Below are 23,956 nucleotides of genomic sequence, written 5' to 3'. Positions count from 1 at the left end.
TCTATTGTAAGGCATAGTAGGTACAATCTCACCAGACCGGACCAAGAATCATCATGTCTAGATCACCAGTTGTTCTTAAATGTATGTATTACATGAATCAGCGGCTCACGGCTGGATAGCATGATTCAAAAGTTCAAACCAAGAATGTCCAGAAGCTAGGATAGACGAGCTCCTCCTCAAAGATCCTTCGAACCTGCGCGAGCACAAACCGCTCGACTTTTCCAACATTCTTCAATACCTGCTTCCCATCTTCCTTGCGACCAATCTCACTATCCACCCGGATCTCCTGCAATAACCCACCCTGCCGCTTCAGGTCCTTCTCCTTCTGATCGCCCCCAGCCCGAGGAGGCTGACCATCATCACTGGGATTTTGACTACCCTGAGACTGTTCCGATCCAAGCAGGGCGTCTGCGTCTTCCGCAGAGAGGAAACAGAAATGCACTCGCTTGCGGATATATGCAACAACGGCCACTCCGTCAAACGTAATGCCCGTGACGTTCAACTTCAATGGCAGCCCCACGAAGCTGGGCATCGGGTAGTCAAGGAGGATCTCCGCAGTCAGGGACATGCGTACATCGCCAGCATACTTAGCATGGCACAACACCTGGAAGTCTTCTGGGCGGCGCTCGCGCATGCGAGGCGGGACTGGGAATGATTGGCCCTCAGCGGCAGGGTCATCTGAAATCTCTATTGAGGGCTGTGGTGCATCGGTGGGATCGCTGGAATGGGGATTTGACCCACTGCTGCCAGTGTGCCCAAGGGAAGGATGGGAGGGGGGTGTGCTTGCGGTTGAGGGCCGGGAGGCGGAGTTGGTGGCATCCAGGTCTGGCTCCGTGAGATGATGGCGAGCTGCTTGGGACCTGGGTCCGGCACCCATACCTGAGTCTGACCATCCGCTCGTAAACGAGGTGCCACCTGCTACGGCGGCAAGGGGTGTCTGGGTGCCTGATAGACCGCCCAGGGACCGCATGTGGTATCCCAACGTTGACGTGCCGCCGGGGATTCCAGGTGTGCTGGCGCGGGGCATGAAATGCGGGTTAAGGTGGTCGCCTAGTGGGGATCGAAGTGCGGATGGTTGGAAGCCTTCACCGGGGTATGGATGGTGACTGAAATTATGAAGGCTATGCGCTGTGGGGTTGAAGGCCATGTCGTCTTCGTATGGGGATTTTTGGAGCTCGGACATGAGCTCCTCTGAGGCGACGGAGGTGTCGGCATCGTCATCGTCATCGTCTTCCTCGTAGAAATCTGCGAACGGTTCGCAGATGTCTTTTATCTCGAGATCGGGGGCAGTAGTCCCGAAATCGAAGGAGTGGACCTGAACCGAGCGAATGAAGCGCGGCAAGGTGATCTCCTGGAATTTGTCGTGCACGAACGACCGGATTCGCTCTGCCAGGGCTTCCCCGTCCGGGCCGGAGGTAGCAGCCGCCCAGTCGACTTCGATTGACATCACATATGCAACGTTCTAGCGCTTGCTGCTTGCACCAGGGAGAAATCCGAGGTTGAGGGGGCCCCGGGTTGTGACGGTATCACCACGTGATACACACATGCCCAGTGGGCGCATCCTTCGATACCGAACTGATCTGAAGCAATATTTGTTTGATGGAGTAGAACGATTCATTGTGCTATGCGCTCGCTAACAGATAATCAGAGTGTATAATGTCCTCTCATTCAGAACACCTGTAAACGCTTTCCATCATCTCTATTGGGTGCCTCTGTCCGATCCGATGTTCTTTTTCGCTGGTCGCGATCGAGTTGATACTGGTCGGGGATCCAATTTAGACCAGTGAAAGCCAATCATCGATGCTCGATCGAGTTCATGGGTCCAACGAATATTTGTATGCCGACGATCATCTTGAATCACACTCAGCTCGAGAATCTCCTTTTTCGACCGGTGAATCTCCCGGCGAAGTGGTGAGGTCAGATAAGCTCTCACCTCCCCAGCCCATAACCGGCATCTGCGAAACATCTCCCGCATCATGGAAATTGATCAGTGCCAAATTGATTGTACCGAGAAAAGCAGGTACTGCGGACCCTCGGGCTTTTCCGAAGAATCTGGTATGTTTTTGTGCTTCGCGGGAGACTTCCTTCCAGTGTCCCGTAGTCGTTCCCTTTCTAGCGACCATATAACCATAGGCAGCACCTGTAAATTTAAATGGCGCACCGTATGATCCGCATGCTACAAAAGGCGTGTAGTACAGGTCAAAAATTCTCGTCTAGTTGGGCTTTCAATCAAGGCACGAGCTTCTCCACATGGACGGGATATTTTGAGATCATTTTGACTTTATCGATGAAGTATCACGTTTGGGGCAACTCTCATCTAGATCACAGCCAGTCTGTAGCCGGAGTTTACACTTCTGGGTGCACAATGGCGCATCTTCTAATTGTAGGTGTCCACATTCAGCGTGGTAACGGTCTTGCTTTTGAGTTGTACAATCGGCCCATAGTTCGAGTCGGATCGCAAGGAAAGGGCTGGGGGCCCCGGGATGATATTGGCTCCTAGTAAAAGGGACAATTCTGGGCAATATTTGATTGGTAGTAGCTTCTATATGTTCACGGAGAATCAGTCATCTTCTTTGCTCCCTTAGCATTCAGATCATTCGCCGAATTTTGATTTTGAATTTTCAGCTGGCGTAGAACTGTAAAATGAAAACAACCCCATCAAAAGACGCTTAAAAGACGCCTAGAAGAACACCTCAAAAAGACATTTGGTACAATATCTTCAATAACCGGGTACGAATCTCATAGCTAATGTTATCAGTTTAGCAATTGAGGCGTAATCGGAGAGTGAGGCCGTAAAATAGGCTGTCCAATGTGCTGATTGTCACAAAAGTATACACCGCAGAGGTTCAGCCAGATATCTGTCAACGTCTGAACGATTTAGTTGGTTGAGACTTTACCACGGTGTTGAGGATTTTGAAGCCAAAGCACTTGTGGAGCTTGACTGAATTTCTCGGTTGTCCTGTGTTGGTCAAGGTATGAATCGGTAGACGACTTCTGTACAAAATGGCGACATTGAGGCATTAGCCAGACGGTGTGAATTGAGATCCCATCCGGTCACTCTCAAAGACAATCCCAGGGGCAAATCATGTAATCCACTTGCTCCGCTGGATTTAGCAAGGCATGGTCGCCAATAATAAATCTCCCGACGTCCGACTTTTACCGACAGTAACGTCATAATTTCCTTGCTCAATCACTTTGATAGCCTTGTAATTCTCTCTGGAAGACTAAGAGAGGATTCTACGATGTTCAAAGGGTAGACTTAACCGACTGATGGGAGTGTTTCATAAACTCCAAACATTCAGAGCACTTTCGACTGTTTGAAGACCTTAGTTCAGTTTACTTCACATGCAAATCGACAAGCATAGACATCTTTCATCCCTTGATTTTTGGCCTCCATCTTGCAACCATCTCTCAGATATCCGGGGTTTATCGTAAAACTCACCAAAGCTTTGACCACCAGAATCGGACGTTCGCCCTATTGCTGGTTGTGTTTGATTCGTCAAAATGCAGCATACCGAATATCTTATAGGTACACCATTCCGGTTAACCATTCCGGTCAAGACTCGAACGTCAATGAGTATGTTATGGCACGAAGAGAACGGATTCCATCTGCTGTGGGGTTAGCTGGTAGATATTTTGAATCCACATGAGATGCGAATCTTTAAGTATCAAGACACGGTCAACTGGTTGGAAAGCATGCAGTTTAATGCATTGTCAAAGGTCAAAAGACTGGTACCGTAGCCCATGGAGTTTTACAAAACTAGAACGATTTGCGTTGCTTCTTGGTATCGCTGTTTTAAATTGAAATCAGCACAAATCAACTATCGAGATAAGATTGAGGTGGCACTATAAAGATGTAAATATCAAAAAAACCAGGACAACAAGATATACCGCATATTTAAAAACATAACTCTGTGGTCTCTCAATCCATTCACGAGACGGTTTAGTCCAAGGAGAGAATAATCCGAGCACGGGTAGAAGATAGATCTACACAGAGAACCCCCGGCAAACAAGGACAGAAAAATCATCAAAAAAAAAATCAAACCCAAACGACATCCCGAAGTACCAGGTCTAGAGAAATGTCCCATCCAGATCCCAGAATGACGGATGCCAGGCAACAAATAAGGTTGCCCCAGAATAACAGATGTGATACAGTGCCATCTTCTAACTTGAAGCAGACACGGATAGGGCAGGGAAGCCAGACAATTGATGGCAGCATAGGGCATAGCGGTGGACTGCCTCGCACCCCGAGTCGTTGAGTGCCTGTTGTATCTTGTTAGCCAAACTCTGTGCAGCGCCATGCGGCCCAAAATAGGAAAGGATGTTACTCACACCAGAAGCCACTTTAGCCACCGTGACGAACGCACTTGACGCCGACTCGTTTCCGAGGCTGCTCCTTAACACCCTTGCAGGCCGGAGTGTTTTGATTAGCACAGGGGACCACGCCCCCTTCTTGTTGCTTGCAGCCGCAGTCGTATTCGTAGATGTAGATGGAACACATGTTGCGGTGAGTGGAGAGATAAAGTTGCAGAGGATGCAGAGGATGCAGAAGCAGATGTTACAAATTAAAGGTCACTGAGTTTGAAGGAAATATTAAACTTTAGATAGTGATTGATGTGACGAGAAGCAAGATGGGGATCGATGCCTGGCTTTATAGCCTTCGATGAACACACCAAGAGAAGTAAATTGACTGCGCACCTCAATAGAACAAGAAGTGAACACACCATCAACAGTCGCAAAAATGGTTCCGTTCTTCCATCTCCTTACAAGCGCTGTAACTCAACCATCCAGATGCGCCATATGCAGGCAGCAACTCGGTGGTCACTTGTTGCGCAGTCAAAGAGAAAGTGATGGAGGGCACACAAATGGGACACACATGCGCCATATCCAGGGCATATACTTTTACCAACAGAAAGCAGAGTTTGTGGTAGGTGGACTGTTAGAGTGTGGTGTGCCTCCGGGAAGAGGCACGATAAGTGACATGGGGCTCGCTAGCAGCAGAGGTTGGTCAGGGCCACCGAGCCCTAAGTATGACTACCGATGCAAGTTCCAAATCCCGCAGGCTGCAGGGAGCACTTGACATCACTCTAAAAGTGCTGCAGCCAGTGTTAGGGCTCAAGTCCCGAGCGCCAACAGTGACCCCTCTGTGGATGGTACCCAATAGGGCCAACGCTGCGGCCGAAGCGTGGATCAGGGACATGGTTTGCCCCATCTGACAAGCCTCTATGATCCTGATGCCTAGCCCTAAAGACATGGCTTATACACTGGGAAAGGCACCTGCCACAGCGTTTTCATGATGTGTGCGCATCACTGTGCACGGCGCAGCAGGTGTGACTAATTGACAATCATTGGTGAGATTGCCGTGACTCTTCTCGAATTCGGTGTCTGGGGATATTCAATGTGCTTCCAAGAATGACCTCGATTTTCCGCATAAACTTAGAGAGTCTTGGCTCTAGATCCTCATGATGTGGTACCGCAAGACTAGATAGGCAGACCGCAGTAAGTAGCCCTAGGAACCAACCGAATTTCGAAACAGGTGGCCCTCCAAGCAAGACTTCACCCTAAGTCGGTCTCGATATGGCAAGAGATGACTTGATTGGGTCTATTGTAATGCGCCTCAACTTGTGGATGTAGGCGAATAGGGCTCATTTCTATGGCGCGGTTGGTGATAGTCGCAAGTTCTGCGCGATTAGAATGCGAAAAACTGCATGGTGACAAGACTTTTTCGTAAGGTTGAGGTTAAGCGAGTAAAGAATAAGAATCCAAGAAAATTCAGACGTGTTGTGGTAAAGTATGGTCGGCGTTGGCCGAGTGCCGATTGCGATAATAGCCAGAAGGCATTCTTTGTTTGATCTAGCGCGATCGTGCTGCAGGGCCTAGGGGAAAAAGAAATCAATGCTAACCTATCAATTGATTCTAGAGCGCTAATTTCTGGTGACAAGCACCACGTTCCTCAGCCATGGCACAGTAACGTTCATATGGGTTCGACTGAGGCTCTCCCCTTGCTGAGGCGCCGACCCACTGGGAGATTAACTCCGAGCGAGTAGAGACGCGTCAGGCTAGGGGCGGCAAGGCACAGCAACGCAATCGACAAGTCGAGACCAGTCGCTGGGCAGTCTGTTTTGCCGCTGTTGGTTTTTGTGTTCTTGAAGTCTTCCAGAGAAGGGAGATAGTGCAGATAACGAAAACTACTTCAGTAGTGTTTGGATTTTGCTGCATGAGGATTTCGCCACGTGATAGGTGTTCCCAAGGTTCAGTTTGAAGGTTAAATAAACTCAAGAAAGGAACCATGGAAACAAAAAGATCAATTTCAGTTTAATTCCAATCGCTTCATATCTATTTCGAAATGACCCCAGTGGATCAATTTCAAATAACCTACGGAGTACTTACAAAGTATTTCTCACATGCTCAGTGATGCCCGGAGTGACAATTACCCGAGTGTAGACCACTTCGGTTAACAAGAACTCGATTTTCCATTCTCGATTCTGGCGGAAATTCGAATTTGGTGTCACTTCCTTGTCTTTTTCCCCTGGAAAGAGATCGAAATTTGCGCTATCGGGTCCCTAGGAGAAAGGCCGAGGAGATCAAATACCCCAGCATAACCGATGGTCCTAGCGCCCATGCAGCGGTTGGAATGACAGGCGAAGAGAACTGTCGACGAAACAACTCGGAATGTGTAAAGCTTTCTCGTCCGAAATCGTCATTAACACACATACTGCATAGGTGTGGATGCATACAGGAGCCTATGAAAGCCATGAGTTTTCGTCTTTCGGCCCCTCATCCTGGCTGTTGATCTTCCGAGGTCCTTGAGTTTCGGCTGGCAGCGGGTTTTCCTCGGCAAAGCATATTGCGTAATGACACAGGGTTTGATACGCCAAGTGAGCATATTGGCCATGGCTGCTGGGAATGAATGCCAGCCGCCCAGACTCTGGTGTGACTATGCCAGAGCCAAGAGAGGCGAAGTCGAAGCATTTAGAAAAAGATAGGGTGATAGTCGGCCAATAGTGAGCTCTTGGCCATGATCCCCCCTTTTTTAGCCAAGACATGTGAAGCTCCCCAGCCTATTTGGGATACTCCTTTATGGATTTAATGGGAGAAAATGGCGGGGAGTGGATTGACTGCATGACCGCATACCCACTACTCCGTATCCCCGGCCCAGATATGATGTGCTGGATGCGTTGGATCGGCGTAATTCGGGCTTATCATTGATGCAGCATGCCCCTCATTCCCCAGGGTCCCTCTTGGCTTATCTTGGTCTGGACTATATAAGTGAGGTGGAAACTCCCTGAGATTTCCCACTTTCATCCAAAACAATCCATTTACAACTTTCTCTTCAATTCTCCAAAAATCCCCGTCTTTAGCCGAGTTACTTCTTCGACACAAAGCCTTCAAAAAGTTCTTTCAGAATGTACACTTACACCCCCACCCACCGTTTCTTGGTTCTCTCTGCCACTGAGTCTGGCCCTTACCACCCTGGCAACAAGTTCCTCGTCTTGTCTCCCACTGAATCTGGCCCTGATACCCGGGCCTGGGAAGACCAACCTCAGATTGAGACCAGCTCCGTTGAAGAAAGCCCTATGTTTGCTCCTGTCAACCGTGCCCGCACCAACAGCTCTCTTTCTACCAGCTCCACCAACTCCACAGTCTCCCTCAATGACCTTACCGCCACCCTTCCTAGTGGTTTCCTCTACCTTGGTCATGGCAAGAAGCAGCACTAGATCCTCTATTACTGGCCCGCCTAGTCGCCAAGGCCTTCTTTTCTCGTCCATTTCTCACGATATATAACCATCACAGCATCTGTTTCATCATTGAGCCTACTATTTGTTTTCTTTTTTCTCTCCGTTTGCAATCTTTGTCAATTGAGCGACTCCAATCAGGAAGTTTCGGACACTCTCTCAGGGGAATAGGGCAGGAATATCAACAGGGGTGTTTTTTGGCGCTTAAAAATGCCATTTGCTTTTCATTTAAAACTTGTCTACACCATAACGTCTTCGCTTCTGGGAAGCACACGTATTACCCTATTCGATAAGCTGGCAATAGACAAGCAACACTTGAATCCTTATGCATGATTCCTTCCCATTCCTTTTTGCCACACATGTTGTGTCTGTGCATCTGACATAGCCCACCCTGACCCAGGCACAAGGTTGCAAAGGAATCCCCATCCCGCCGGACGCGAGGGAGACCTCCAAAATGCTTGCCAAGTTCTGCCAAGATGGTGATTTTCCGCCAAGCCTTGTGTAGTCTGATGCTCCCGCCTTGGCCGGGAGGGCTGGGCCATGTTCCACGACCTAGACAACAGTTCCTAGTGAACATCGTAGATGTATTTACGAAGTAAGTTGTACTTTATACACCCAAGCAGCACCTTTTTTGGAGCATTTTGTGAACCCTGCCAAGCCTCCCTGTTGCCAATCTTACTACGACGGCTTATCAGTCCATACTTGTTTTGTTTTACTTTTTTTTCTCTCCCAGCACGTTGATAGTTTCAGGGATTGGATTGGCTTGTTCAAGTCACAAATTATTCTTGGTCCACAATTGCCAGCTGGATTTTCAACTCCTTAATTTTCCCCGGTGAGAAGATCTCCTCGTCCCCCTTTTACCCCTCATCGCTTATTATTTACTTCCCCACATGTTTCTCCGGTGAAGACTCGGGCCAACGGAGCACTTTTTTAGCCTACCACATACTTGAGCATTAGTTTCGGTTTTAAGTACTTTAAACTGCCCCCATCCAACAAGATCCACTAATTCCAACCACATGACAGATGTTATGCGAGGTGGACTCTGTAAGAAAGGAGAATTAGCCGAGTCGGTTTTCGAACTCCGAGATGGCCGAAACTTCGTCTCTGTCTATATTGTAGGTACTCTGTACTTATTAGGGCATGGACTAGCACGAGTGTTCCCACCGGTTAATTGCTATTATCACTAGTCAGGTAAGCAATATGAATTAAATACGTGCTAGCATGTGATTTGCTTTTTATCAAGAAAAAATCTGTAATATGGTTTGTCCGTGAGCCTAGTGGGGACCGCACGTACTTCATTTTCAATTTGCTCAGGAGTTGTCCCACTTTAGCTCGTCGAGATATTACCCGTTCATATTATCTATATTTTTCAGACCTCTGATTATGTTTCCCCGTCTTGGGGTGTCTTCTCAGGATATAGCCCGAGATATAGTTTGCCTTTTTATCTGCTTACCATCCTTATATATATACGAACAAGAGCAACTTCACAATTACCTTCCCTTGCCGTCATCTAGAGTCGTGAATTCCATGTGCGTCAATTCGATTCGAACAGACTACTGGCACCAAAAGTCCCACAATTCTACGCTCTGTGATAACGAAATTCTTCTTGCACACCTCTAAATAAGTAGGATTGGTTTTAACTCGATTCTTCATCTCAACTTTACTGCAATTCCGTTCCTACGGGTCTGTTTTCCATCAAAACAGTCAACCCTCGAATGAGGCGCATATCAACGTGGATAGATATCCGCCTCCAGACAAGTCTTCTACTTGTCATCTCACTGCATACTCCTCTGGGAAACTTTTACACAAATCAAGATCACGCCCCCACCAACAAAACAGGGTCAGAATCCAGGCCATACCACACACGATGGTTGGACCCCTCACAAGTTTTGTATGTCTCTTATGTATCATACTGCGCCATAGTGGTAGGTTCCTCAATCTTTCTCTACTTTCATCTTAATGCTACAATATCATCATGTTGTACTTTATGGGCTCGTCTACTGGTTTGTAGACTTCAACAACAATATACTTTGATCTAATCTTGACAAGAAACCAAGTCCTCCACGATATAGTTTAATTGGTGCTAGTCCCAACATTGGGTGCAAAACAAAAAGCTTGTCTAACATCATACCTGTCCGTTGTATTGCAAACCGCGAGAATTCTGTCTTCGGAGTACCCCGGAAACGGTGCCCCCGCAATAGTCAAACTACCCTGCACCGCCTAGCCCGGGGCTCACAAACCAAAAGACCTCATGTTGACCGAGATTGCATACACGCTATAACCAGACAGTATTAGGAAGGAGGACGCACACACTGGACTTGAATCCTATCGCATGCCGACGTATGGAAGCTCTAACCAGTTTTTTTTTTGGCTAGTTGGCCTGTTCAACCAAGGGCATTTCTAGATGCCATTTCATTTTCTGAATCAAGCGCCTGTGAAGAACTGTGGGGGTTGAATGGTCATGTTTGACTGCATGCTGGCTTGCGGTGTTGCCTTGGATGATGTGGCGGCCAGTATGTGAAATTTGGTTGAGATTGAGGCGGTCACGATTGACAGAGATTGTGGAATTATTAGACGATAGGGGTTGATATTGCTGTCGTATGGACCTTTGCGCGGTTCCCATAAGTGAGCCTAAGAATGAGGGCTTCTCCGCGATGGCGTCGTAGAATCATTTTTTAGGCACCTAGAGTCGCACCTTGAAGACTGTGCATATTAAAGTTAACATCACTCTCGCAACATTGAGCAATATTGAGTAGGCATGGGAAGATGACTTGAGTTGCTATCTGCATCGATCAGCCTAGGCTGTGAAGTGATCCCAGAGCTTTTTGTTGTACGTTGCACGCCATTGATCCAAATGTCTACTTTCAGTTATCACCTTCTTTGCGCATCTCGTCAACTGTCTCAGGTAGAAGGAGGTCGAGAGAAGGGGACTGCTGTTTTATATATTTGGCGGCACACATCACATCAACCTGAATCTGAATCTGACGACCGATCTAGAATCTACAGAGTAGAACGCGATAATCATGACTTAGTATTAGTGGTGCGGGGATATTACAATACAGGACACGGGCCAGATTTTGGCCTATGATATTCCCAGGGTGATCGAACGAGGGCTGAATGCAGGGAATGAGCCTTGATGCTGGTCAGAAAACCGGGACATCCGAGACGAGGTTGTTGCACCTGCATCATCCCATTGTGAGACGCATCATACAATGGTAAACACATTAAAAAGAAAGCCGAGAAAATGTAACATCTGCTTCAAATTGGTTAAGAAAGAGACCTACGGAGTGCACAGCAAATAGATACATTGTATGTTGTAGGCCGAACGATACTTTACGAAGAATCTCCATGTGTGTTTTGTATATGTTGTGACCGGGCTGTGCTAGAACACATGTTTACTTGTTGACACTTTGAAATAGTACCATAATTACTCCAATACAACGTAAACAAGAAAAAGATGGGGCTCTTTCGAAGTTATCGGGAAACGATGATACATGGTGGTATGATCAAACGATTATTACGCGGGGTGGCGATGCTTTTTTTTTTTAGAATCTCAGGGACCCGAAGTAACCCCGAACGGATAGAACGGAAACTGGAAATCAAAATGGTGTTATACCTTTGTAGCATCCCTAGTCTGGGCTCAGACTAGCTTCTTTTTGTTATACATGTTCTTTATACCCAACCGGCATAGCGGGCGGACTCCGAACTTCGGAAGTTTCATCTTGTCCGGAGTGCACGGGGCTTCCGCGAAAAGAGGTCGATCCTTATCATTTATTGTGTATTTTTCTGATACCCAGGTGCCTTATCCAGTGTCTGTAACAATCCTAATAAACGGGCATTGTTCGAATTTTGTTTTGGGGTTTTTTTTTCGAAAAGCTCACACTTGAGGGAAACGAAAGGCGGTGTGCTTCAAGAGGGCATAGAAGGCTGCCCAACTGCTTCTGCTGCCTTTCTAGCGCCAAAGCCAAGACCCCGTTGTGTTCTGACTGAAACTTGAGAATTGTCCCTCATGTTCAAGATTGGAACTTGTGCTCTGTAGTTCCCGAGTCAATTCCCTGGTCAAGAGCTCATGTGATGATTCTGAGATCTCCCGTACAGTACTCTGTAGAGGGTCTTAGAATGGACACCAGACTCGGATTACATATGCATCGTACTCCGTACTATATTGTCATACTAGCAGCAGTACTAGTCCCCCCCGCTGTTGGCACTTATTCTTTTAAAGGCTGCGCAATGACAACGCGAACGCAAACTCGCCACCCAGATCTCTTATCTGTGATTACCCCTTGCAGATGACCCCGGATTTTACAGGGTATCTGAGTAGCTCCTGGATCTATCTGTCACTGTACATCTATAGATCTACTGATGGCCACAATACCCAGCAAAAGATACCCAGAAAATGGAGAATTTTTCTTCACAACGAACCAGGAAAAAGCTGAAGTGTTGCTAGCTGCTCCACTTTAAGGCGATGGTTGGGAGGCACAATAATAATGAATATCATTCCACTTCGGATGGGGTAATGTTATCCAGTCAGTGTAGCTCATTGCGTAACTCTGCATAATTCAGCCATACTATTTGTTCAAGAACAGCAGGAGATCTTATCCCCGTTGGTCCGCAACCTAAAATTAATATCACCATCATCGACTCGGGGCAAGTTGTGTAGGTAGTCGACCAATTAAACCAAACTAGTCATAACATACAGTACAGTAGCCGTTTCAAGTAATTTGTTACATTACCGATCATGACGTTCGCATCCTGCAAGCGGTGTATAGGGAACATTATTAACTACGGAGTACTTACTGTTATATGCGCTTTCAGGTAGCCTGGTTGTCATTCCTCAGTGACTTGACCGTGATAGTCGAAGATCTACGAGTAAACCCATCTGTACTATTGATACATAATTTCTCGGGGTCAACTCGGGGCCAAGATCCGCTCGGAGAATGATCACGTGGGTAAATACCGTAACAGCGCTTGTCCCAAACCGGAAGCGTTGCCATCTCATACCCCCATCTTCATGAGCCCTTGCCCCTGCTGTTTCTGACTGATCACTCTTCGATCGCAATATAATTCTCCTTGATCTGAACCCATTCCTCCAGGTCTTCAGATTGACTCGATTTAAGAAAGGGAGCTGCACTTGTTCAAGTGACTCGACAAGTTTCTGCCAAAGTGGGACATCATCCGAGGGTGGACTCCTGCGTGTGAACCCGCCCAAAAACCGCCATCCACTCAAAAGCCCACTCAACGAGGGGCACTGACTGTCTCAAAGTCGCAATCTTATTTTCTTCAGATTTTATCTGTGTGAGCCTCGCGCTACTACGCGGGACTCAAAGACACCCTGCCATCCATAAGCCCCTCGGGTTTGGCGTGACATCGCGCAAGACCGGACAGGGAACTAGGAAATTGATTCGTCAAACCTCGACTTGGAATTCTCATTATTTTGACCAAACATTGACACCGGCAGTTCGTCACGATGACTGGTGCCATGCCTATTGATATTTCGACTCGGCAGACAACCTCGGTGTCGCCGCCGGGTCAACAGGCATCTAATCTGACCTCGGCGCTGCAAAGAGCGGGTAACGGCGAGCGTACAGGCAGCTTTTCACATCTTCCCGGGGGAGGACTCGGCGTATTCAAGGCTCCGCCACCTCGTAAGGACTCGTTTGGCACAACCACGGCACAATGGGGGAACGGGACGAAACCAATCTCGATGTCGGGATCTGCCCGCGACAAAGGTCGCCGCGAGTCGCTCGCTGGAAGCTTGGTGGGTGGTATGAGCTGGGGTGGTGTATCCGTTGGTAGTTGGATACGTGATGAGTGAGTGGCCTGTCCGGACCTAGAAGCCGCGGGGGAACCGCCCACCGTGTGTTGCTATTGTCGCACCGCATCAAGAGCTGACCAAGGAAAATTTCCGCAGTATCATAATGACTGGCACGTCACCATTTACCTTCCAGTCACCATCTTTCCACTCCTCATCGTATCTCCCGAAGCTGGAAGCGAATTTTATGCGAGACTTTTCGTGCTGCGGTGTGACGTTACCGACGCTCCATGACCTTTTACAACACTACGAAGAAGCCCATGCGACCAAGTCGCCCAATCAAGGCCACCGACAAAGCCAGGGTGAAAATCGAGCTGCCTTGGCGGCTGCCGCAATTGCCCAGCAACAGAACCAACAGCATGGCGGCCAAGGACGCGGTCTGCAGCCCGACCGGACCCTAGACATGCAGCGCAAATTGGGCCAGAATCCATCACCATTGCAGCACGCAGACCTAGACACAATCGATGACATGGAGATGGACGACGCCTTAGGAGATGGAGACGGCTCAGCCTCGCAGATGTTCTCTTCTCAGCTGCATGAGGGTGGACAGGGCGGATATGGTAACTCCAACCAGCAGCAGTTAAATCTGAGTATGCTTCCAAATCACCAAGGATATAGCACACCCTCGCAACCTGGTACACCGATCGGATCTGGGCGACCGCTTTCATTGCAAAACAATCCGACTGTCTCTTCCGTCAACACCCCAACTTTGATGGCCAACCCGCTCCAAAATTCGCAGTTCCGAAATACGCCCGATTCATCCGGACCAGGGACCCCGGCCGAAATTGACGAAAGCATGATGGGTGGATTCGGTGATCTCAGTATGCAAAATAACACCATGGGCCAAAACCAGAATCAGTTTGGTCGCTTCAGTGGGAACAATAATGACATGGTCGATCTTTGCATCGATGAACCGGCCAAGCGGCTGTTCAGCCCCAGTGGTGGCATGGGTTCTCCCAATGCTCACTTTAAGCTCAGTGGAGCTCAGTATGGCCCGAATAGCGATATCGCACGACGGATACGCGAACAACAGCTGCTCGCTGGGGTCCCCGACACCACCGTTATTCTTCCTAACGAAGAACCCAAGCCGTTCCGATGCCCCGTTATCGGCTGCGAGAAGGCATACAAGAACCAAAACGGGCTTAAATACCACAAAGCTGTAAGCTTGATTTGATGCTCTCCTCATTCGTCTTATTCTTTCTAACCGCTCCTTTCATTGCAGCATGGCCATAATAACCAGCAACTTCATGACAACGCCGATGGCACTTTCTCAATAGTCAATCCAGAGACATCAGCGCCGTACCCTGGCACACTTGGCATGGAGAAGGAAAAGCCCTACCGCTGCGAGGTATGCGGCAAGCGCTACAAGAATCTGAACGGACTTAAGTACCATAAATCGCACTCACCACCCTGCAACCCGGATTTCCAGCTTGGAGGTCGTAACCTCGCCCTTGGCGGTGGAGTCATGCACGGGCAGAACATCAACGTTGCTGGAGCTGGCCTCCCCGGAATTGGCGAAGAAGGCCTTATGTGAACCCGTGAACAAATCTGTCATTATTTCCATACATAATTCCCAGCTAATTGATGCGAACGATCTCGACGGCTTTCGGGGGTAAGAGCACTCCTGCACACACACACGATGTCATGATTTTGAACTGGGTCCGGTGACGTTGGAGTTATTGCTTTTCTTTTTCTCTCTTCGAAAATTGTTCCCTCTGGCTTACCTAGTGACGGGGCTTTGTGATGCCCATTTGATTTTCGTTCTGCAGTCTGGTATATTCTACTGGCATGGTCGTTTTACCCCCACGCTTGATATCCCTCGCCGTTTCCAGATCCTATCTACTTGGCCTGGTAATAGAGCTCTTCTTGAGCGATCAAGACCCTCTCTCAGCAAAGAGCTGTATAGAAGAAATTGCTTGCACTTTCCTACTTTTGCTCTCTGTTCCTCTTGTTTGGCTTCTTCATACGGCATTCGCGTCTTCCATGGGAGACAAGTAAGGGGAATTGGACATCTTTTGAAATCCCCCCTCCCCATCCTGCTCTTTTTTTTTTTTGCTGCGTTCTTACAAGGACTGGATTCGTATCTTGCTTCAATGTTCGCGTCCCTGTTCATTGCGTTTATGTTTCCGCTCATGTCCCTCTTCCAACGACGACAGTCGCTCACGCGCTCGCCCGAAACCTTGAACACCAGGAACTGAGCACCACCGAAAAGTTGGCGGAATGGAATTTGGCGGGGTTTAATTGGAATCATGTGTGAGGCACGAAATTCTGGGTTGGTCATCATTCTCTCCCCCTCTTTCACACCCAGTCGGTGATCGCCTTTTCTTCCCTGCGTATCTTTTACCCAGGGACGGGAGATGGACTGGACCTGGGAATCTTAAAAGTACGGTTTCTCGGCGTCGGATCATTGTAGATATGATTATTTTTTGACGTGATTTGGCTCTTTTTGCCCAATGTCACTTATCTTCTTTTTCCCCTTGTCTTGCTATTCATTTTACTTTTCCTTGACTTTTATTTTAGTTACGTTTGTCATAGTAGATCCGGGTTCTGAACTTAGACCTAGTAAGCTAATTGGATTTTTAGCACTCACCATCTAATCAATGGTGTTTTGCTGTTAACATTTAGCGGATGGTTGGAAAAGATACCAAAGCTGGTGGAAGTTGTTCAGAATTATGGTTTATTGGTGCTTATTTTCGAAGCCAGTAAGATCGGTCTTACAAAAAACTAACCTTGAAGGCATGGCAAGGGACAAAGAGAAGCAAGCATGTAAAAAAAAAGCAGAAGCAGAATCCATCCTCACTTGTAAGCGCCGTGAGCTATTAGAAGCTCAAAATCAAAGAAAAAGCGGAGCAAAGACCCGGTTGCTGACCATGTCGATATTTGGGTAGTGAGAATCATGAGAAATATTTCGCTTGCACAGACCGTTTCGAGGGCGTGATTGAAAAGACGTAGGGATTGGTTTTCGTTTGTGCCATGGAAGAGAGCACTTGATGAGTAGGAAATTGTTACAGAACGAGGAAAGAGATGTCGTCAATGGAAATCAAAGATTGGTTGAAAGAAAAATGGAGTGATGGTGTGTCGTTTCCACTACCATTCGAATTCACCTTGACCCTTGTGGAAGACGTATCTAGTAGAGTTAGTATTTGTGTAGCATGGCAGAGTGAGATGACTTACTCTTTGCCTCCAGTGGTCAGGATGCCATCCTTCAAGGTGCACTTCCACTTGTTCTTCACCCGCTGGACCTTGTCGTATGTGCAAAGCATGACCTGGCCCTCCGATTCATCTGCGTCATGGTCGTCAGCAACAAGGTCATCTGGATCATCCAGGTCCGAGTTGATGGCGTCTTCATCTTCCTCCTTAACATCTTCTTCTGCGCCGTCAAATTGGCCAGTGACGCGAGGAGCAGATGAAGTTGACTCGGTGGTAGTATTTTGGCTGAGGGGTGCGGTGAGAGCCACACGACGAGCGACCTTGGAAGAGGACTCATGGTCTTTCAAGGGACGAAGGAGACCTCCGCCCTCATACTGAGACATGCGCTGCTTGAGATGCTCGCGCAGAATCCGGTCACTTTCTCCACTTTCGGCAGCTGCTCTGCGGCGTGCTACCTCTGCCTTCCAGTTGGTCATTGGGTCACCTCCACCATCGGTCTGTCCAGGACCCATGTGCGGGTAGTTCTGCTCTTGTTTGATCGGTGGCATTTGCCCGTGGGGGTTGGGGTGCATCTGCGGATATCCTTGTCCAGCTTGAGCCTGGGCCTGCATTTGGTGGACGGAGTTCGCGGCTGCGGCACCGTATTTCTGTTGAAGCGCATTTGCAGCACGATCGCGAGCCGACTGAGGGTTGAGACCATGCGGGGGCATGGGTGTGGTCAGATGCGGCATTCCGGGTTGGCCATTGATTCCTGGCTCGGTCTTGATGCGAGGTACACCCATGGGGGGCATGGTGTGAGAGGGCGCGGCTTGGGGGATTGAGATAGGCGGTGGAACATATTGCTGCTGGGGAGGTTGTCGGGGAGCGTTGGAGGGGACAGTAGCCGTAGGGAGGGGAACAGAGTGCTGCTGAGGAGGCAGAGGAGCAGGATCCCAGGGGAAATGAGCGACGTTCACAGAAGAAAGCTTATGTTGCCAGGTCTATATAATAATTAGTAAAGGTGTCCAGGTTTGTTGCATGATATGATAAACAGAATCTTGGCGGTCTAAAAAGCGCCTAAGCCGGGTAAGAGCGGCACATATAAAAGGAAGACTCATAAGCCGGGTTTCCCCCATAAGCACCGCCTCCCGCACCACCTCGACCATCTCCGCTTTTAGGGGAATCATCCACACCAGATTTTGAGAACACAAGACAGACAATGTAGAAAGGAAAATATGCTACTGACCTCTCGCAGATCATGAAGAGTCTGCTGATCGACACCGCTTTCCTCAAAGTCGACCTGGGAAGCATCACAGACCTCCTGGATGACCTTCTCAAAAACCGCACCCTATGAAGCCACATGTGTCAGCTCTCACCTCGGATGAAATAAACTTCTGGGAGAGAACGTTTATAAGTGAAGAGAAAACACTCTTTGCGAGCGACAGCTGAGGATGGACAATGTGGTTGTTGAAGAAGAAGCTGGGACTTACCACTTGCTGGTTGGACATGATTGCTGAGCAAGAACACCTCAGTGAGCTGGTGTATGATTATGTGAGGGAGCGGAGAGCAGAGAAATTGGGTGCCCGGTGAATTGTACTAGGTAAGGATAACTTGACTAGGAAGTAAAGTGCTCCGTCGCAACTATCAAGTTGCCGAAGTGCTGATCGATCACGCCCACGAATGAATGACGCAATATCAAGCAAATTATGAATCCGTAGTCTTCACCCAGGTAGAAAGGAGAAGAAAGGCCTCAAAGGGAAAGTGATGCAAGTGCAAATGTCAAAGGAAAACAAGACAGTGAATTTCCCGATGGGATGGCGAAGGTGAAAGTCACGGCTCTGCGGTCGAAATCGCACCGCACCCCGGAGGCTTAGTCATCGGCGACCAACCCACCTGAGCACTCTTGAGTAGAAATTTACGAAGCAGATAGAGAGAGGCCAGAGACAAGATGCAAACGAAAGAGAGGAGAGTCGAGCAAAACGAATTAGAGCAACCGTAAGAGTGGCATTTAGACAATTTGTACAGCCAGCGTACGGGAAAGTAGATACAAAGAACACCATCAGAACGCCGAATTCATCACCAAAAAAGACCTCTACACCGAAATTAATGACCTAGCCCATCAATGCTCAATATCACCATGAACCAGGGTATCCGACGAAAAAAAAAACCAAAAAGAGTGAAATGTTGCAGGCGTCTAGCGGATGGTCATAGACTTGGTCATCTTAGCCTTGCTGCCGACACCACCCTCACGAGCGGATGAGGCACTGCTACCAGCCTTGCGCTCAAAGATCTTCCAGAACTTCAAGCTTTCATCAGCAGCAGTGGTGGCCAGCATCTGTCCATCAGGGCTGATGGCACTGTGAAGTACACGAGTCTCGTGGGCGGGGATCTCAACGTTGCGGACCAAAGTTGGGTAGCTCCAAATACTGAGCGAGTTGTCTGGGAAGCCACTAGAGCTGACGATCTCGCGGTAGTGATTGCTCCAACGCAGGGAAGTGACTTGGGATCCAGTGTCAATGCTGTTGGTGCGGGCGCCGGTGGTGGTGTTCCAGAAGTGTATGTGACGGTCGTAGGAACCACCACCAGTGGCAAGGAGGTTGGATTGCCAAGGGCACCAGCTCAGAGCCTTGACGGCGGCGCGGTGGTTGGTCTTAGTAAACTTGGGAGCACTTAGAGAGCGAGCATCCCAGATGTTGACGAGGTTGTCGTTTCCACCAGTGGCGAGCTGAGCGCCGTCAGCGCGCCATTCGAGACCACAGACCTCAGAAGTATGAGAGACCAGTTCAGCGATCTTGTGCTCTGCGATGCGAACATCGTGGTTGAAGACGAGCCCACTACGAGCACCAGTGGAGAGAGTGTGCTTATTCCATCCCATTACACCGACACGAGAGTCATGGCCGTACATGCTGCGAAGCTTGGAACCTTCCTCGACATCCCAGATCTGGACCTCACCGGTTCCTAAGCCAACACCGACGTAGGCACCATCTCCACTCCACTTGACGCTACTCACGTATGTGTCAGGGGAGGTTTCCAAAAGGCAGTTGACAGATCCAGACTCAGCAGACCAGACATATACATTTCGCTCGAGACCGATGGCGACCTGGTTGCCAGAGCTCCAGTCAAGCAAATTGAGATAATAGTCATCCAAAAGACCCGGGGCATCCAAGACCCGTTCGGGTGCAGTTTGCACACGGCGGCGGAACTGGGCAGCTGTAGATTTGGCAGGTCGGAGAGGGCGGTTATATTGAGCACGAAGGTCAATGGGCTTCGATGACTCTGGAGGGGGAGGTTTAAAAGCGAGGATGCGAGTGTTCATATTCACTCCGCAAGCTTCAGCCAAAGATGATTTGTAGGCCACGGCATCAGGAGCTGGGCGAGCATAGGTGGAAGGCTCATTGTCATCCAGACCCAAGCTCTCCAAAGCAGCAGCAAGGTCATCATCGGATCCACGTGCACCAATGTCAAAAGCGCTAGCCGCCGAGGCGAGGACCGACGATCCGTCTGCCCCGCCATTCTTAGGGCGCTGTTTCTCTTCTGGCTTTGCGGCCCCGCTAGTGGCTAGACCCTCACTTGCGGTCCGGTTGGGAATAAAACGGTCACCAGCGTTATGAGGCACGCGCAAAGTTGTCTTGCTAGTACGGGAGCGGGTAGGAATCTCTCGGCGAATGTGCTCCTTCGACGGAGTGTTCGCTGTAGTGGCACTTGTGCCGGTCAAAGTCCAGTCAGAAACACCAAGCTCCAAGTGTTTGGGTGACTTGCGGGTGCGGGTGCTGGCAATATTCGACTTGTTCGTCTTGGGAGAGTCACGGTGAGTGGTGCGGGCTGATTTGGAGATGGACTTGGCGAAGTGGGCAGTGAGGTTTCCACCATACACTGACTTGGTTTGACTGCGGCCAGCATCACACTGGCGAGGAGGGGTGAAGGGTGACGGGCCGCTTGCACGGGGGTTGGGAGAAGGGCTTAGAGGCATACGGCCTCCAGCAGTCTTGGAGGAGAAGAGCCCATGGTGGCTCTTTACCGGGGTTGATGCAGTAACAGAAGCCATAGTAATATATGATCAAAGTAGATGTAATGGGACCAACCCAAGTAGAAGATGCTATACGAATCGATGCAGAAGTTGATGTGAAACCAACCAACGGAAAAGTATGCAGATAAATGCGGATAGTAAAAAATTGATGAAAAAAGGGAAAGTGAGCTCAGGAGAAAAGCGAATAAATAGAAGGTAGCTACTATACTCGTTGCTGAAAAGTATGAGGCTCTCCCCATAGCAACGGTTACCTGAGCTACATGGCGCACTAACCCTTATTGGGACTAGTGTTGACATACCGCGCTTGCCTCCTTTAGTAACATTTGTCTTGGCAATTAATCTCATGACAATTGCTTGATCCAGTGAAGCAAGAACAAAGGTAAGAACCTACACAGAATATATCTTCCATAGACCTTCAAGGAGAAGTTGTCATGACTAATTGTGCCGGTTGCAGATACAATTCAAGGCTCCCTTTTTTTGCCATTGGGATGGCGCATCCATCTCCTCTTTGCAACCCCCCACCACGTTCCTCTCACCCAGTTCCACGGAGACCCACCACGACTTCTCCCTGCCTGGCCGGGATCTTCGAGGGGCTTAAAGCCAATATCCTGCTGTACTCCCTCTGTAGCAATGCAGGACGCCTTCCTAATGCCTGCCAGTCAGACTGGTGATCGCCGGAGCAGCACGGATTATCGACCCAGCATAAAAAAAGCCCAGGGCCATGTCCCCGCGTGTCTGGTCAATGCCTCGGTGACGTACTGCAGCAATGATTGTATTTATGCGTTTGGAGGGTTTGACCAGTTTACTGATGAAGGTTGACTTCCTTAACTTATCATCTTTAAAATGACACTAAAAACTTTTAGTTTACAACCACGTGCTCAGGCTGGACTTGGAGACTTTGCGCTGGGAGCTTGTGGACAACTACGGCGACATCCCCGGAGTTCGCATGGGTAACGATTCTCTCTTCTTATTCGTCCACTTTTTAGTGATACATACTCTGACTTTAAATGTTTAATTTTGATAGGGCACACGGCAACATTATACCAAGGGGATAAATTGATTGTGTTTGGAGGCGAAAATGAACATCGCGAATACCTCTCTGACGTCGTCATCCTTGATCTCAATACGTTCACCTGGGCACTTCCTGAAATTCGCGGCTCGACCCCGCGCGGCCGAGCTCGTCATGCTGCTGTCATTCACGAAGACAAGCTTTTTATTGTGGGTGGAGTGGCAGGCGTAGGAGGCGTGACAGGGGAGAAGAATGTGATCTTGGACGATTTGACCTATCTGGATCTACAAACATGGACCTGGTCTCGGACATGGAGCTTCACTGCTCGCTTCGATCATACAGCCTGGGTTTGGGGTACACGGCTGTGGATATTTGGTGGATTGGGTCCGAACATGGAACGAACGACTGACATCTGGTGGCTCGATCTCAAGGGATCTCCATCGTTGGCCGGAAACACTACTCCCAAAGGTAACGTCAACTCCCTGTATGTCAATCTGTTTGCGGCTCAGCTCATCTTCCAGACTCTATCTCTAGCAGTACCCACCAAATATCTCCCCGCTCCGGAATCTATGCCGCCAACTCAGGCAGTGTGCAGGTACGCAATTTGGGTCGACGCAAGCCAGTTGCGCCCGGTGCCATATCTTGTCTTAGGTTTGATTCTGGTCCTCATGTCCCCTCACTCTTTTCAGGTACTCATTTTCACTCATTTTCCTCTGGTGTTCTGCTCGATCTAATCACACCGTCGGAGACCGTACGTTCGCATGATTGTAACCTGTCTGCTCTAGACCTCAACTCGCTGCGCTGGCAACGGCTAGCTGATGGTCAAGAGATCTTCCGGCCAGGATATCGATGGCACTATTGCACTGTCAATGACGCAGGCACCAAAGCATGGCTCTTGGGATGTAGTCTTGATATCGCGAATGCTCCAGGAGGTAGCGACGAGAATCATATGAGCGAAGTCCTGACTATCGATCTGGAAAATTATGGCTTACTAGGTAACGGCCTGTCGGCAGAATCTCACGAACGAGGTGCACATTGGTCGTCTGATCAAATAGGCTTCTCTCAGGTTTCCGGGTTGGGAACCGATTTAGCTGCTGTTTTTGACAATCCCGCCGAGTCTGGAAGTGGCACGGACTTTGTCATTACTGCTATTCGTGACGAGTATGACGGGTACGCATCAGAAGATATGGGTGACACGCTATCCGTTTCCCCAACTCAGGCCCAGCCGACCTTTGTGGAGCAGAACCCCTGGACCTCGAAGCCCATCCATGTCCACCGTATCATTCTTCAGCTGAGGTGGCCACATTTCAAGCGCCTGTACTCCGCCCATATGGCTGAGTACCATACTAAGCGGATGCACATTCCCGAGTCTTATTCTGTCGTGCGCGCTTTTCTCTATTACCTGTACACAGACAGTATCGCCGGCCACCCAGATTATTGCTCGACCGTTATTGATGTGGCGGGTATGCTTGTTATGGCCAATCTTTATGACATGCCGAAGCTTCGCCTGCTGTGCGTCAATAGGCTAGGACAAGAGCTTGATGTAGACAATGCAGCCATCGTTTGGGAACGTGCGGGGCGGACCAATGAGCACTGGCTGATGCGCCGAGCAGCACAATTTTGCATGACATACTGGGGCCGCGTTGTACGGACAGACGGTTTCAAATCTCTCAGTCACAAGAGTTTGATCCAACTCTGCGAGATGGTGGACACAGAAGGCCGCATCCTCGCAGGGCCTGAATTGGAGATGGTTACTTTTGGGGCAGATGGCCTAGTTGACCGAGACAAAAGCTCTCGAATGCGGCTGGGATCTACTGCAGACGAGATGTCCGAGGTCGACGCGGACGATGAAGGGATGGAGATCTCATGAATTGCATGAAAGGGGCACGCATAATTTTCTGGAGTACTTGGTGGGGTCGTTTCTATATCAAGTTGTATTTTATTTGCATCTGCGCATCTTTATCGTACATTTTTGGAATATGCACCTTTTCTATCAATGTGACCGGGCCGTTAAACCGCTCCAAGGGCTGGCGCTGAGCCCATTTGTCATCACGAGATGTGGAGCCTCTCGACGTTCTTGACACGGAGTTCACTCCTGATCGCGGAGGTCATTCCTGTCACGATAAGGAAGCTCTGCATAGTTTCTCGCGCTTGTGTTTCAGCCAAAAGAAAATTGAAATGTTGAAATTATATAACTCTTGATGTGCGCTCGAATTCGAAACAATCTGGTTGGCACACGGCTT

The 23,956-nt window shown here is 49.0% G+C and overlaps 7 protein-coding genes across 7 annotated transcripts; 3 read left to right on the top strand and 4 right to left on the bottom strand.

The window, feature by feature from the left end:
* Positions 1 to 133: 133 nt before the first annotated feature.
* On the bottom strand, positions 134 to 1,447 carry Pdw03_4824 (Mitochondrial distribution and morphology protein 12; the record flags this gene model as incomplete). Its single annotated transcript, XM_014675283.1, has 1 exon — positions 134 to 1,447. One exon carries the CDS (start codon positions 1,445 to 1,447, stop codon positions 134 to 136), a length of 1,314 nt encoding a protein of 437 aa, XP_014530769.1.
* Positions 1,448 to 4,164: 2,717 nt separating this feature from the next.
* Pdw03_4823 (uncharacterized protein) lies at positions 4,165 to 4,501 on the bottom strand (the record flags this gene model as incomplete). The annotated part of the gene is made up of 3 exons (XM_014675285.2): positions 4,165 to 4,263; positions 4,333 to 4,343; positions 4,405 to 4,501. 3 exons carry the CDS (start codon positions 4,499 to 4,501, stop codon positions 4,165 to 4,167), a joined length of 207 nt encoding a protein of 68 aa, XP_014530771.2.
* A 2,905-nt stretch (positions 4,502 to 7,406) lies between these two features.
* On the top strand, positions 7,407 to 7,718 carry Pdw03_4822 (uncharacterized protein; the record flags this gene model as incomplete). The annotated part of the gene is made up of 1 exon (XM_014675287.1): positions 7,407 to 7,718. One exon carries the CDS (start codon positions 7,407 to 7,409, stop codon positions 7,716 to 7,718), a length of 312 nt encoding a protein of 103 aa, XP_014530773.1.
* A 5,485-nt stretch (positions 7,719 to 13,203) lies between these two features.
* On the top strand, positions 13,204 to 15,082 carry Pdw03_4821 (Zinc finger C2H2-type/integrase DNA-binding domain; the record flags this gene model as incomplete). The annotated part of the gene is made up of 3 exons (XM_066100847.1): positions 13,204 to 13,547; positions 13,648 to 14,707; positions 14,771 to 15,082. 3 exons carry the CDS (start codon positions 13,204 to 13,206, stop codon positions 15,080 to 15,082), a joined length of 1,716 nt encoding a protein of 571 aa, XP_065956247.1.
* A 1,553-nt stretch (positions 15,083 to 16,635) lies between these two features.
* Positions 16,636 to 18,185, bottom strand: Pdw03_4820 (Transcription factor TFIIA complex subunit Toa1, putative; the record flags this gene model as incomplete). The annotated part of the gene is made up of 4 exons (XM_014675289.1): positions 16,636 to 16,675; positions 16,723 to 17,678; positions 17,924 to 18,025; positions 18,168 to 18,185. 4 exons carry the CDS (start codon positions 18,183 to 18,185, stop codon positions 16,636 to 16,638), a joined length of 1,116 nt encoding a protein of 371 aa, XP_014530775.1.
* A 686-nt stretch (positions 18,186 to 18,871) lies between these two features.
* Pdw03_4819 (Cell division cycle protein Cdc20, putative) lies at positions 18,872 to 20,722 on the bottom strand (the record flags this gene model as incomplete). The annotated part of the gene is made up of 1 exon (XM_014675290.1): positions 18,872 to 20,722. The coding sequence occupies one exon, from the start codon at positions 20,720 to 20,722 to the stop codon at positions 18,872 to 18,874; it is 1,851 nt and encodes a 616-aa protein (XP_014530776.1).
* A 612-nt stretch (positions 20,723 to 21,334) lies between these two features.
* Pdw03_4818 (Kelch repeat protein) lies at positions 21,335 to 23,583 on the top strand (the record flags this gene model as incomplete). Its single annotated transcript, XM_066100846.1, has 6 exons — positions 21,335 to 21,518; positions 21,568 to 21,654; positions 21,729 to 22,181; positions 22,235 to 22,308; positions 22,403 to 22,429; positions 22,543 to 23,583. The coding sequence occupies 6 exons, from the start codon at positions 21,335 to 21,337 to the stop codon at positions 23,581 to 23,583; spliced, it is 1,866 nt and encodes a 621-aa protein (XP_065956246.1).
* Between the last annotated feature and the right edge of the window lie 373 nt (positions 23,584 to 23,956).

Source organism: Penicillium digitatum, chromosome 1 (genome assembly GCF_016767815.1).
Source record: "Penicillium digitatum chromosome 1, complete sequence".
Classification (NCBI taxonomy): Eukaryota; Fungi; Ascomycota; class Eurotiomycetes; order Eurotiales; family Aspergillaceae; genus Penicillium; species Penicillium digitatum.
Note: the sequence above shows the minus strand (reverse complement) of the source record. Positions and strands in the feature narration are given on the sequence as shown.